Here is a 14,379-nt window from a genome sequence, read left to right on the forward strand (position 1 = left end):
AACCCTCATTTCTTTCACAGGTGGTGTGCCCCACTCATCCTCCTGGGACCCCCACCACCCCTTCTCATTGGGGAGGCGAGTAGGCATGAGACCTCTCCACTGACCTCCTTGAGAAATGTCCTCTGGGTCTCCTCGTCAAACCGGATAAGTTCCTTCATCACCATTACCTCGCCTGTTTCTCGGTGCGTCACCTGTGTAGGGGATATGGAGGTACAAAACTCAAGGCTGAGTAGGACATAGTAACACACGCCTCTAACCCCAGCCACTTGGGAGGCAGAGGCAGGAGGAGTTCATGTCCAAGGCCAGTCTGGGCTATCTAGTGCATCTGAGGCTAGCCTGGGCAACTCAGTGAGACCTTGTCCCAATACGTAAATAAAACCAGGCATGCTAGTGCGTGAGTATGATCCCCTACTTGAGAGGTGTAAGACAGAAGATCAGGAGTTCAAAGTCAGCTTGAGGTATATGAGACTTTGTCCTTAAAGACAAACCACAAAGTTCTGAATCTACCCATGTAAAATCTTGTTCATTTCAATAGCTCAAGGAAGTTCAGGGTAAGGAGTGGGTAACGCTGGGATGAGAGCATAGAATCAAGATGTCCCCTCTGTTGGACTCCCAGGGGGGCAGTGTGAGGGAAGAGGTGGTCAGAGGTGTCACCCAGCCTGCCCTCCCCATTTGCATACCTTGATGGCCTGGCCGAAACAGCCCTTGCCCAACACCTCCCCATGGATGAGGTCAGACGGCCGGAAGATGCGGTGTGGTCGGCAGACCACTCGGAGTGATTCGGAGCGCCCCAGGTCCTTGCGCTGGGAGGCTGGAGAGGCTAGGGAGCCGGCACCCGGGGACGTGTCAATACTGCAGCTCCTCCTGGGAAAGGTACATGGGGCCCAGTGCCGTGGGGAGGTGACACCGGGCTGAGACACTGCCTCTATTCCTCCTTGCATAAGCACCATATTAACCAGTTGCTGCTCACCTCCCATCCTGGGAGTAGGTGGGACAGCCTGGTGTCTTGGGGTTAGCCACACAGTTCATTAGAGGGGCATACGGCTTCCTCTGCCTGGTGGCCCAGGCTCAGATTCCCTGCTTGAGATGTCTGCTACACTGCAATACACAGGTTATGGCCCTGCTTATGGCCTAAGTCCTGAACAAACTGAGAGGAAGGAGTGCATGCCCTTGATAGTACAACCTCTTAGACACACACCTTTAATCCCAGCGTTTTAGAGGCAGAGGCAGAGGCAGGTGGATCTCTAAATTCAAGGTCAGCCTGGTCTACAGAGAGAGTTACAGAACAGCCAGGTTTACACAGAGAAACCCAGCCTCCAGGAAAAAGAAAGAAAGAAACGAAGGAAGGGAGGGAGAGAGAAAGGGCAGCTATCATCCCAGAAGGAAACCCTTCAAAGGGCTTTCCCAAGAGTCCTGGAGAGACTCCAGCAGAAGGGGACAAGGGACAGGCTATCTCTGAGTCCTCGTGATCTTCCGCTTGCTTCTTCAGACTCAAGAACAGAGGACTCATGGCTCCTGCCCCCGGGATCACCGCAGCAGACCATGAGCCAACTCTGACTTGACATCTTACATCACATCCCTCATCCTGGACCACAGTCATCTCTGTGAAACATACCATTGTCTGGTGATAACCGGTCAGAGGAAGCCTCTAGGCATGGAAACATGTCAAAGCCTCCTGGCACACCTGATGGCCTGGAGTCAGCCTGTCACCCCAATGTTCCCATTAACTCAAGCCAATCATGAGGTACTACGTGAAGTCAAGGTGCTAGCCTGGGTCCTGTTTTCTCTACAGCTTCGAATGAGCCTTCACTATTAAGGTAGAGGAAGAAGAGGAAGAGGAGGTAGAGGAAGAGGATGAAGAGGAAGAGGAAGGAAGAAGATAAAACCAACTAGAAATCAGCTGGGCATGGTCAAGAATACTTGCCATTCCCAGTACTTAAGAGACAGAGGCAGGAAAATCACAAGTTCAAAGCCAGCCTGGGCTATGTATGAAGCAAAACACATAAATAAACTAAAAATCATCTAAACAAGCCAAGAAATGGGGTAGGGGGAAGTGAGTGCCAGAAACCACCGTAATGCATTGTAGTTTCTCGTGGTATTTTTGTGTGTGTGTGTGTGTGTGTGTATGCATTCATGTGAGTGTGCATGTGTATTTGTGTGTGGGCATGTGGAGGCCCTATGTTGATGGCAGGTATTTTCCTCAATCACTCTCTGCCTTACTATTTTTCAGACTTTTTCTCTGTATAGCCTTGGCTGTCCTGGAACTCACTCTGTAGACCAGGCTGGCCTCGAACTTAGAAATCCGCTTGCCTCTGCCTTCCAAGTGCTGGGATTAAAGGCATGCGCCACCACTGCCCAGCTCAGACTTATTTTTAATAATCTGTACGTGTTTGTATTTATGTGTGGGTCTGTGCACTAAGTACAATGGCTGTGGAGGCTAGATAGAGGGCATCAGATCCCTTGGAAGCGGCAGAGGTGAGTCACCCATAGTGGGTGCCAGGAACCAAATTATGGTCCTTTGCAAGAATATACATATTCTTAAGTCTTTTTTTCCCCCTCTGAGACAGGGAGGTCTCACTCTGTAGACCAGGTTGGTCTGGAACTCAGAGATCCACTTGCCTTTGCTCCCCAAGTGCTGGGATTAAAGGCGCGCACCACTACACCTGGCACACTCTTAGCTTTTAACTGCTGGTCCAGCCTGCCAGCATCCTTTTGAGATAGGGTCTCTTGACTGAACCCTGCGCTGGAGTTACAGGTGTGTGACCTTTTCCACGGTGCTGCCGGGGGTCTGAACTGAGGTCTCAGGCTGGTATGGCGAGTGCTCCTACCCAGGAACCAACTACCCTGCACGGTCTCTCTGTATGCCCAGTGAGGGACATGACTAGAAAACGAAGGAATGGAGAGAAGCAAGAATGCACGAGCAGCTTATGAAGAAAAACGGGCTAAGCGTTTATAATAATGAAGGACGGCATGACAACGCACTGCTGCCGAGCCAATGACATGAATGGAATTTGTACCGACTTTATATTAATGCAAATATTCTTTAAAAATTCAAGGGCTGGCACACTGAAGTGATAAGATAGTTTTCTTTTTTGGCTTATTAATTTTTTAATAAATAGGGTCTCATGTAGCCCAGGCTAGTCTCCAACTCACTAGGTAGCCGAGGATGAACTTGAACTTCTGATCCTCCTGCTTCTACCTCCCGAGTGCTGGGTTTACAAGTGTGTGCCATCACGCCTGTCGATGCGGTGTTAGGGATGGAACCCGGAACTTTGTGTATGCTAGGTGAGTACTCTGACCACTGACCTAGAGCCGGGCCTTAAAACATGCTTTATGTGTGCCTGCTCCTCACTGGTACCTCCCTGATCTGTTCATCTGCCTACAGAAAAATGCACAGAAAACAGTCTTTTAAGTAAACTTTAGAGAGAAGGCCTACGAGGTGGCTCAGTGGGTAAAGGCACTCGCCACCAAGCCTGACAACCTGAGTCTGACCAGTACACAGGCTCTCGGGTGTTCTCAGGGCCATCTCGGTGCTCCTCCCCACTACAAAGTAAATGAGTAAATCAATGCAAAATAAAAGATGTGGCTGCCTGGGAAGGTCTCCGTAACTTCCAGCTGGGGGCACTATTTGCTGTCCCCTTCCTCATCCTCAGTCTGTTCCATTCCTTACACGAACGCTGGAAGAGTTGAAGGGATGAAACTGGAGGAAGCCTGGAGTGAAGAGCACTGGCCACTTAGCAGAGAACCAGGGCTTGGTTACCAGAAGCCACACGGGGGGCTCACAACCTTCCAGCTCCTGAGGACCTGACACCCTTGTGGCCACCAGGCATGCACCCACGGCAAAGAAGCTGAGGAGCTGAGGAGCAGGCTGACTTACAAGACAGGTTTCTGCCGGGCAGAGCTGCCTGCCTGTCCGCTGGGAGTGTGCACCGGGGAGCTCAGGGGGCTGGGATCCGAAGCTGGCCCATGGCCCAGTGAATCATGAGGGTCATGCTCAAGGGTCAGCTGGAGCAGGCGGCTGGTCTCCTGGATCAGCAAGTCGATCTGGGGACAGGTGTGGACAGGTGAGTCTTCTGAGGTCAGGGGTGAAACTTCTACTTCTGTCATCCCATCCTGCCCAGCCTCAAGTCCTACCTCATCCAGCGGCACATTCCGGATGGGTGTGCCGTTGATTTCCAAGATCCGGTCTCCGACATGGATGGAATTCTTCACATCTGGGCTCATGCAGCCTGGGTCCACTCTGGGGATAAAGCCGAGGTTAGACTAGCTCCCCTCCGACCTATCCCCTTGATCCCCAATAGGAAACCAAATGCCAAAACCACTACCAGTTGTGGGGTGGGGAGGAATGATTCCACCTGAGGTGGAAATTTCAGTATACTGTGTTTTTAGTTGTTACCTTTAACAAAATAAAAGATCTTACACGGGTGTTTTGCCTGCATGTATGTCTATGCATGCCTGGTGGCTACAAGGGTATTTACAGCTAGAAGGTTGTGAGCCACCGTGTGGTTGCTGGGAACTGAACCCCGGTTCTCTGAAAGAGCAGTCAGTACTTGCTCTTAACTGCTGAGCCATCTCTCCAGCTCCAGTTCTGTCTTACTGTTAGCATCTATTAACTATGCTTAATGACAGGCTTCACTATGGCTCCTTCATGTATCACACAATGCATCTGACCACACTTGCCTCCACCCTCCCCCTTGCATGGATCTCCTTATTCTTCTCTCAGGTCTTTTCCTTTTTTGGGTTGTGGGTGTGACCCAATGTTTCATCACAGCTGCTCACAGAGGACAGCTCCCTAACTCCAGGATTATAAGCACAGCCACTGTTTGACTTTAAAAAAAAATTATTTATATTCATTTATTATGAGTCCATTGTCTCTGTGTGTGTGTGTGTTTGTAAATCAGAAGATAGGTGGTTCTTCCACCACGTGGGGGCTGGGAATGGAACTCAATTTGTCAGGCTTGGTGGCAAGCATCTTTATCTGACAAGCCATGTTGACAGTCCCTGGTTTTTGTAAAAAATGGGTTCTGGAGGAGTGATCTCAGTTCTTCCTGCTTCTAGTACCTGGACATCCTGGGTCTGAGTCAACGACTGCAGACAGAACCTTCCAAACCATGAGCTACATCAATCTCTCCCCACTTAGACTGTTTGTCAGGTACCCTGCCATGACAGCAGAGAGCTAACTAACACAACCAGGCCACACAACACAGCCCCATCTGGTGTCGCAGCCCACTCACCCTTGGACTCGGACGGTGTGCGAATGCTCCGTGCCACATCCTGGTGGGCCATGAGGGGGGTCGATGGAGACAGACAGGCCTCGTTTGCCATGGGCAGAGGCTGGGATAGACACTAGGGTGACCGTGTGGGGCAGGTGGGAGCCGGGTGAGTCAGGCAGGATCTGTTCGATGACTGGAGTTACCACAGTCTGGTAGTAGCACTGCCCGCTATGAAGGTCATCGGCGGTGCAGATCCAAAGAGAAAGGGAAGAAAAGAGCCATGGGGAGAAGTCAGTAATGCTTCACCGAGTCCATCGCAAGCTGGTGGGATGCAGGGCAGGACTGGGCATGCCCAGTTGTCTCAGCACCCCCAACTCTGGGTCTCAGTCATTCTGGTTAAAAACAATTTTTTGTTTAAATTATATTTATTTTTGTGTGCGTTTGCTCAAGTCTATGTGTGCCTGTGCCAGTATATATGAGGGTTAAAAGACAACTTGCAGAAATCGGTTCTCTCCTTCTGTCATGGTCCTGGGGATTAAACTACGGCTGTTAAGTCTAGTGGCTAGTGCTTCTACCTGCCATCTCCTCAGACTGTAATGTCTTTTCATTCCCTCTCTTATTTTTGTTTGTGTGTATATGGGCTTGGGGGTGGGGTCCGCATGCCACAGAGTGAGTACGGAGGTCAGAGGACAATTTGAGTCAGTTCTCTCCTTCCACCATGTGGGTCTTGGGGATGGAACTCAGGTTCGTCGGGCTTGGCAGCAAGCACCTCTACTCACTGAGCCATCTCGCTGGCCCCATCCTGGCTCTGTCTATCTGGTGTTGTCAGATGGCCAAGATAAGGCGAGGCCCTTGAGGATACATCTCCTTTGGGAGGAAGTCATTAAAAACCCATTTGAGATCGGGTCTGTTGTTCTCAAACCCAGCTTTGTTGGTGTTTCATAAGAGAGAATCTGTCTGATTTTTTTTGTCCCTGACTCTAGGGAGAAAGACTCTTAAGTCCTTGGAACAGGGGGATCTTTGTTATTTATGAGCCCTTTGGAGGATGCTTGAGTCTATGCAAATGAGTCACGTCTGGGACTGGTCCCACAGTCACTAAGTGTGACTGAAGACTTGGGGCTTCTAGCCAGCCTGGTTTCCCAGGAACAGGATAAAGACACAGCGTAATCACCATGGCCTAAGGACTTAAACAAAACCTCAGTGAAATCCCTGGATGCTGGGCCTCAGTGTAGTATCTCAGTTAGTAAACCTAAGATGGGCTGGCGGAGAGGAGGAAGGTGCCCTCGCTTGGTGCAGCTGTGTCATGCAGCAACTTGTGGACTTCTGTGAGTTAGTTACTCAGCACATCATCAAACTTGGGGTCACTGGGTTGGAAGGCAGTTGCTTTAACTGTGTGAGGGTCTGGGGATGCCTGAGTATGCAGCTGGTGTCTGGAGCAGGAACAGACCCTCTGGTGATGGTATGTGTGGTTTCTGGGGTCTGTGTCAGCTCTGTGGTTAGAGCCAGGTTACACTGCAGAAGCAGAAGGAAGAGAGCTGGTGTCGGGGGCACTTTTGCTTTCTGTCATTTTCTCTTTTTTCTTTCTTTTTTTTTTTTTTTTTGTACTCAGAATTGAATCTAGAGCTTTACATATGACATGGAAGTCCTCTACTGGTGAGTCACACTCCAGCCCTCACAGGGGGATTCTAGGCAGATGCTCTACCACTGAGCTACGGGCCCAGATCTCTTTCTACTCCTTGAGCTTGTATCTCACTAAGTTGCCCAGAATGGCCTAGAACTTGCAATCCTCTTGCACTGGCCTCCTGAAAAGCTGGGGTGACAGGCACTGCGACTCCTGACATTTCTACATGGAGACAGGGAGCAATGGTACTTGCCCTCTCCTGTTTTACCAGGTGGAGTGTGGTACTGTGTCTGGACCATTCTGGTATGGAATTTACTGTAGACTACAGAACTCACTTTAGAGTAGTGTATCATTTATGGTACCATACATGCCTGTGTATGGGCAGTCTTGGTGACAGGCGCAGGCCCCTAGGCTTGAAGAGGCCCAGAAGACTCACCAGTACAGCTTGGAGTGCTCCACCAGTGTGTAGGTGTCCCCATCGCCGATGAAGTTTCCACAGGCGAGACAGATGAAGCACTCGGGGTGGTACTTCAGCTCCCCAGCCACCTGTAGGGGTGGGGACACAACACACAGCTTAGTAGTGCCTGCTGTCCCCAGAGCCATCACCATTCTCCTCTTAGCGGGAAAGCAGGGCAACCCAGACAGAATCTTGCCGGACACGTAGAGGACTGGAAGGTCTGAACTGATGAAGAGATGGGCACAGGACTTACAGGGGAGGATGGTGGGTAGGGAGGGGAAGGTGGCTCACCATGACCAGCCCTTTGGTGATGTGTTCGGAGCACCCGTGGCACGACTCGCCATAGCGGGCCCAGTAGTCCCTCTTGCAGAAGAGCTGTCCGTCCTTCTCGTAGTACTGGTGTGAGAGGGCGGCGCTACACTCGCAGCACCTGGGTGGAGAGGGGCGGGGCTGAGGATGGCACCATCTCCACAGCTTTTTTTTTTTAATTTAAAAAACAATTTCTGCGCATGCGTGTCTGCCTGCTTTGTCTGTATGTGCATCGTGTGTGTGTGTGTGTGTGTGTGTGTGTGTGTGTGTGTGTGTGGTCCCTGTGGAGGCCAGAGGACACCCGACACCTTGGAGCTGGAGTTACGGGCAGTTGAGGATACGGATGCACAGGTATATACTTGACTGCTCTGAAATAGCAGCAAGGACTCCTGACCCTGGAGCCAGCTTTCCAGTTGCCATCTAGAGGTATTTTGCTTTAAAAAAAAAAAAAAAAAAAATCAAAAGAAAACAGGGGCTGAAGGTGTACTTCTGTTGGTGGAGAGCTTGCCTAGCATGCATAAAGCCCTGTCTCAAAAAACAAAACAAGACAAACAAAGGAAAAAACCAAAAACAAGAGGCTGGAGAGATGGCTGAGTGGTTAAGAGCACTGACTGCTCTTCCAGAGGTCCTGAGTTCAATTCTAGCAACCACATGGTGGCTCACAGCCATCTGTAATACGATCTGATGCCCTCTTCTGGCATGTAGGTGTACATTCAGATAGAGCACTCATTACATAAAATAAGTAAAAAAAAAATCTTAAAAAAAAAAAGAAAACAACAACAACAAACAAAACAAAGAGAAAGGTAACCAGGAACGGAGACAAAGATAGGGGTATAATTTCAGCAGTTGGGAAGCTGAGGCGGGATCTCAGAGTTGCAGTTAGCAAGGGCTACATAATGAAACCCCGTCTCAAACACACACACACACACACACACACACACACACACACACACACACACACACTTATATCTGGCTGGTGGTACTAACCTGTCATCTCAGCACTTAGGATACAGTGGCCAGTGATTAGGATGTTCAAGGTCATACTTGGTTACATACTCTATAGTAGGGAAAAGAAATACTGTCTCAAAAGTAAAAGGAGGAGGGACTGGAGAGAGCTCAGTACTTAAGAGCACTGGCTGCTCTTTCAGACAACCCAAGTTCAATTCCCAGCACCCAGATGGTGGCACACAACCATCTGCAACACCAGTTCTAAGGGATCTGACATCTTCTTCTGGCCTTTGTGGGTACCAGGCACATACATATATGCAAGCAAAACTCTCATACACATAACTTAAAATAAACACTAAGAAAGAAAGAGAAAGGAAAAGAATTTGAGTTTGAGGCCAGCCTAGGCTACCATGACAAGTTTCAGAATAAGCTGGACTACAAAGTAAGACCCTTCTTCTAATTTAATTAATTAACTAAATTAAAAATATAAAAGGTAAAAAGTAAAGTAAGTAAAAATGACAATTTAAAAATTGTATGCTGTGAACATTCGTAGCTTATTTTGAAGACTGGAGCTTAGACTGAGAGAGCAGGGATAAAACTGGACCAACATCTGTTTTTTGTTTGTTTGTTTGTTTGTTTTTTTAAATGACTAATGGCTAGGCACAGTGGAGCACTGATTTCAACACTCAGAGGCAGCCATGGGTGGAACTCTGGTCTATATAGCCGGTTTCAGGCCAGCTGGAGTTACAATGGTAAGACGCCACTTGCCCTGGTGATTATTACATCGGAGGCCATAGGACGGCTCAGGGGAACTGGTTTTCTCCTTGGACTCTTATATAACACTGAGCTCAGGGCATCAGGCTCGTGCAGCAAGCTTCTCTACCAGATGAGCCACCCGCTGCTTTATCCCCTACAACTTTTGACTTTCTTAGGTTTTGGAGACATAGCTTCTCTCGCTAGCCCTGGCTGTCCCTCTATGTAGAGCCTTGAACTCACAGAGGTCTGCCTGCTTCTTTCTCCTTAGTACTGGGATTAAAGGTGCCACTGTGCTCAGCTCCCTCTGTAGCTTTCCCGTGCACAGCCTGTACAGCCATCCATTTCAGTTCTGCCAAGGGGGGGGGCTAAAGGATCTGGCCTACCTGCTAGCCTCAGAGGTGAGAACAGCTTCTAATCTGGGCCCTGTTTCCTCTCATGCAAAGAAGATGGCCCAGGAGGAAGGTGACTTGTTCTTAGTCACCAGCCAAAGGAAGAACAGAGCCTGGGACCATGGAGAGCGTGAAGCAAACCACAGGCCTCACGCTAATGGATGTGATGGCTTTCTCCTACACTCTCCTGTCAGCTCAGGGCTCTGTCACCCTTTAGAGCAGGGAGACCTGAATGTCAGCACCATCTGCTTCAGCACTTGGGAGGCAGAGGCAGGTGGATGTATGGGGACTCAAGACCAGCCTGCAGGCCAGTCAGAGCAGGGCACTATAGGAAAACACCAGCTCAAAACAAAAATATAACATAACTAAAACAAACAAACAAACAAACAAACAAACAAACAAACAAAACAAAATCCCTCAGGGGAGATGAGCTGTAAAGGCCCCAAGCGGCCCAAATTCCCACTTACAAGCACAGGCCCTGCAAAGCTAGTCTTGTCTCAGTATGCTAGGTAGAGACTGGGCTAAGGCACAGACCGGACACCGCCAGTGAAGATGCAGGATGCTGTAGCTTCCCACAGCTCAGCAGCCCTCAGGACTTCTTCAAAAGGACATCCAGGGAGCAGCTACCACCTACCATTAAATCCATTAATCCCTGTCTTCCCTGCCCAGGGCTGGCAAAGCCAGCAGTCCACCTTGGTCTAAGAGAGAACCAGGAAGGCTGGGGTTGGGGCTGAAGGGTGGATGGAGAGGAGTGATATCTGTCTTTAAAATAGGTGCCCGACTTCTCCTGGTTCAAGCATCCTGGTGGATGTGGACTCACCAGTGAGTCTGTGAGGATCTGGAGAGCTGGCTCTAGGGTTCTTTGTGCCTAGATATGCCTGTGGCCTTTGCCTGTGGGTCACATGGAGCCAGGAAGAGCTGGACTGTCCTGTCCTGGGTACCAATGCAGGAGAGAATAGGTGGATGGGACTGTTCATTCCCTTCCCCCAACACCAGTAGCTTGCTAGAACTAACTGAAAAGAAGACAGGGAGGAGAGCTGTACACCAGCTGGTGGGACACTGTCCCTTTAAGAAGATCCCAGCTTGTTTCCCATTGTCTGGGTGACTGGCCTGCAGGGAGGGGCTTAGGCCAGGGAGCACAAAATGTCAGAGTTCAGTTGTAAGTGGGTGGGGTGGTGTACCCAGGGAAGGGGCCTGATGAGGTGTCCCTGGGGGAGTCAGAGAACAGCAGAGGCGGAGACAGTGAGTGCAGGGCAGGAGTCATGACGTCATGCCTACTGTCCCAACTCTCCTGGCAACAGCCCAGCGCAGACTCCAACAGGGGAGGGGCTTGGTACTGCTGGGGGGCTGAGGCTGGGGAGGAGTCTCTGAACGTGGGGCCCCAGTATACCCCTCTTAGGGTCTTTAAACTGAATAAAAGATGCCACAGAAAGAACCACAGTGTACAGAGGCAGCACAGATCCTGTCCTCTCAGGAAGGCCCCCAGTCCTACACTATCAGTAACTTGCTTCCTGTCCACGCCTGGGTCACAGGCCTGTCACAGGGGTCTGTCCATCATGCCTTGGTGTCCCGCTGCAGGAAGCAGGGCCTCTGCATGCCTGTTCCCCCAAGGGTGTGGAGCAGCTACATCCCACCCTGAGTGAGAAAGCTCTTAAGATCATCTAGTAGGAAACTCCCTGGCTCCGCCTCCACCCACTCACTCATCACTCCTTCCGAGGAGCAGCAGCCACTGCAGCAGAACAACCTGACCGTGACTTGCTCACAAGCTCGGCTCAGCACATTCCCTACCAGGTCCCTACTCTCTTGAAGCCTCTCCCAGCCAGCACCTCCGCAGAGCAGCAGCACAGATGCTCTGCAAATGCCCTCCGGATGTTTGACCCCAGCTGGCACCCTTAGTACTGCTCAGGCACTTCTCTGCTGTCTGTGTATCTGTCCACCCCATCCCCCCTCACTCTCTACTGAGAGAGGGTCTCACAGAGCCAAGGCTGGCCTTCTTGAAGTAGCTATGTAGCAGATGACCTTGAACTCATGATCCTACTTCTACCATGAGTGTTGTCTTCTAGCTCACTTTATCCAGTGCTGGGGATAGAACCCAAGGACTCATGAGCGAGCACTCTACTGACTGAGCTACATCCCCAGACCAACCTTGAGTTTCCCATCCTCCTGCCTCTACCTCTCCAGTCCTGGGATGACAGGTGCATTCCAGTATGCTTGGCTTCTGTCTCTGCTTAGATCACCTAAGGCTTCATTTGGCCCCAGGATGTGGGTTCACACAACGGTGTGGTGGCTGGCCCTGGGTTTCAACAGACCTTTGCTGATAGAAGGTACAGTGGAGCTCCTGACCTTGTCCAGCCCCTTAGTCCTCAGTCCAAATCCAGACAGGAGCCAGAGAGGGTAGGAGGAGGAAACACCCGGCTTGGTTCTCTACAAAGCATCTTGAGATGTGCTGGGCATTGGCTCAGTTGGTAGAGTCAGTTGGTAGAAAGCCCTGGCTCCCAGGGGGTGGGGTGGGGCAGGGTCACTAAGAGAAGGTACCAGAAGGTCCAACCGATCAGTATCAGGTTGCTTTCCTCATGGCCGGCAGACCTCACTAGAGAGTTTCAGTTCTGCCCTACAGCAGTCCCCAGATGGGCCTGTCTTTCAGTCCCCTCCACCTCCAGCCCAGGACAGGTGGGGAAGGGGCTTTCCACTTACTTAGCCCCACGGAGGCAGTGGGTCCGTCTCAGTGGCAAGGATGTCTGCATCCTCTATCCAGCTATGTCCGGAGACTCCAGAGGCCTGTAGGAGCCCATGGGTGGCCTGGCCAAAGCTTCCCCATCCTCCAGCAGGGGCTCAGGATTGGAGGCTGCAGGGGGTAGGGCCTGTGTGGCCACACCACAGGGGAGGAGGCAGAAGTGTGGCTGAGGAAGGCCTCTTTCTCAGCCTGTGACAGGAAGCAGCCAAAGTGTATTTGGCTTGGGCTTTGGTCACAGAAGAGGGGGAGAGACCTCTGCCCAGGCAGAAGTCAGTAAGGAGTAGTCTTTATTCTGACTGAAGGTAGAGAGGTAGGCAGGGAAGGATCTAGGCTCTGACTATAGGTAGGAAGTCGGGAAACACGGGATCCAGGTTAGGACTACAGGTGGAGAACTGAGGAAGGAGAGGTTTACGCTATGACCCCAGGTAAGAGGCAGGGAGAAAGGATCTGGGCTCTGACTCTATAAAAGGAGGTGGGAAAAAAAAAAAAGAAAGGAGATAGGAAGGGAGGGAACTAGGCTCTAACTGCGTGGCGAGGAAGCAAGGACGGTTATGAGGGGCTCTGACTATGGGCAGGAAGACGGGATGCGGGCGAGTACAATTAGGGAGGTGGAGAAGGATCTAGGCTCTACCCCCACTACTCAGCTCCTCTGGATCTGGAGAAAGTCTCCTGTATCCTATATGCTCCTTGGTCTCTTCCTGGACAAAAGCACTGAGTGCTTGGGTCTCTCTAGGGACAAGGACAAGCCCCAGAGCAGCTGTCTCTTCCGGTGCTGTCCTCGAGGGAACAGAGGCTGACTTCCCGTGGTCAGCTCAGCCGCCTTACTCGGCAGGCTCCTTGAATAAGAGCTTTCTTCTAGCTGCTGCTCACCATCAGGCCGCAGCCCATTCACCACTCCCAGCTCAGGGCTACCCCACCCAGCCTCTAGGGAGATCACCCAGGCTACAGAGCTCACAGAAGGCTCCTGGGAAAAGGACCCTGCAGGCCTGGCACGGATAGAGGCTGGGCCCAGGAAACCCTGGACCGCTGGCTGGCCTGGTTCTAATCTTCTGGGAGGCACAGTCACCAGGAAGTGTGGCAGTGGGGCACAGACAGGGTCCCCTGTGAGGATCCTGGCTTGGTGGGACACCTGTCACAGCATCTGCAGCCTTCCCTGCTATGTCAGCTTGAGATTTCCTCCAGGCCAGGGCAGAGACACTGCAGTGGGCCTCAGAGCCTGGATCAGAGGACTCAGGAAAGATGCACACCTGGGAACCTTCTGCAGGTTCCTCCAGTTCCCCCCGCCCCAGGCCAGCGCTTCTCAAACACCTAACGCTGCGGCCTTTTTAATACAGTTTCTCATGTTGGGCCGACTCCCAACCATAAAATTATTATGGTTGCTGCACTGTAACTGTAATTTTGCTACTGTTGTGAATTGTAATGTAAACAGTTGGTATGCAGGATATCTGATATGCAACTTCCAAAAAGGTTGTGACCCGAAGGTTGAGTACCACTGGCCTAGACAAACCGGTGCAGCTGGAAGGCTGGGACACAGTACATTGACAGGGCTTTTGCCTGGTATTCACAAGGCCCTGGCTTCAATCCCCAGCACTCACTGCCTGCCTCCCTCCCAACAAGGTTGGTGAGAAGGCTCAGCAGGGAAAGATACCCACCATCCAAGCCTAATGACCTGAATTTGGTCCTTGGGTCCCACATAGTGGAAGGGCAGAATAATAAACTCCCAGTTGTCCTCTCATCTCCACACATAAATAATAAGTGAATGTAAACAAATAAATAAATTTTCAGTGCCGAGGAATGATCAGGCAAGGCAAGCGATAACTCCAGACTCCTCCCCTACCCCCTGCACATAAACATTAGTGAGATTTAACGGAGTGCTTGCCAAGCAAACCCAAGGCTCTGGATTTGGTCCCCAGCACTGTGAGGAACAAAAGCCCACAAGGCTGGATGATTCT

General features: G+C 51.0%; 1 protein-coding gene across 3 annotated transcripts in view; it reads right to left on the reverse strand.

Moving 5' to 3' along the window:
- The window catches only part of Limk1 (LIM domain kinase 1), a 32,777-nt gene that overhangs the window by 9,805 nt on the left and 8,593 nt on the right, over positions 1–14,379 (reverse strand). Inside the window, exons 1-8 of one of the 3 annotated variants that reach the window (XM_076923127.1) lie at positions 12,388–13,300; positions 7,583–7,721; positions 7,271–7,380; positions 5,235–5,441; positions 4,135–4,240; positions 3,878–4,044; positions 681–864; positions 105–191 (exon numbers count right to left, since the gene is read on the reverse strand). In XM_076923127.1, the coding sequence (XP_076779242.1) occupies positions 105–191; positions 681–864; positions 3,878–4,044; positions 4,135–4,240; positions 5,235–5,441; positions 7,271–7,380; positions 7,583–7,721; positions 12,388–12,437 (1,050 nt within the window). In that variant the 5' untranslated portion in view covers positions 12,438–13,300. Of the gene's footprint in view, positions 1–104; positions 192–680; positions 865–3,877; positions 4,045–4,134; positions 4,241–5,234; positions 5,442–7,270; positions 7,381–7,582; positions 7,722–8,587; positions 8,609–12,387; positions 13,301–14,379 lie in introns of those variants that run through there. The other 2 variants (XM_076923128.1, XM_076923126.1) reach the window with 2 other exon arrangements.

Source organism: Arvicanthis niloticus, chromosome 24 (assembly GCF_011762505.2).
Source record: "Arvicanthis niloticus isolate mArvNil1 chromosome 24, mArvNil1.pat.X, whole genome shotgun sequence".
NCBI lineage: Eukaryota > Metazoa > Chordata > Mammalia > Rodentia > Muridae > Arvicanthis > Arvicanthis niloticus.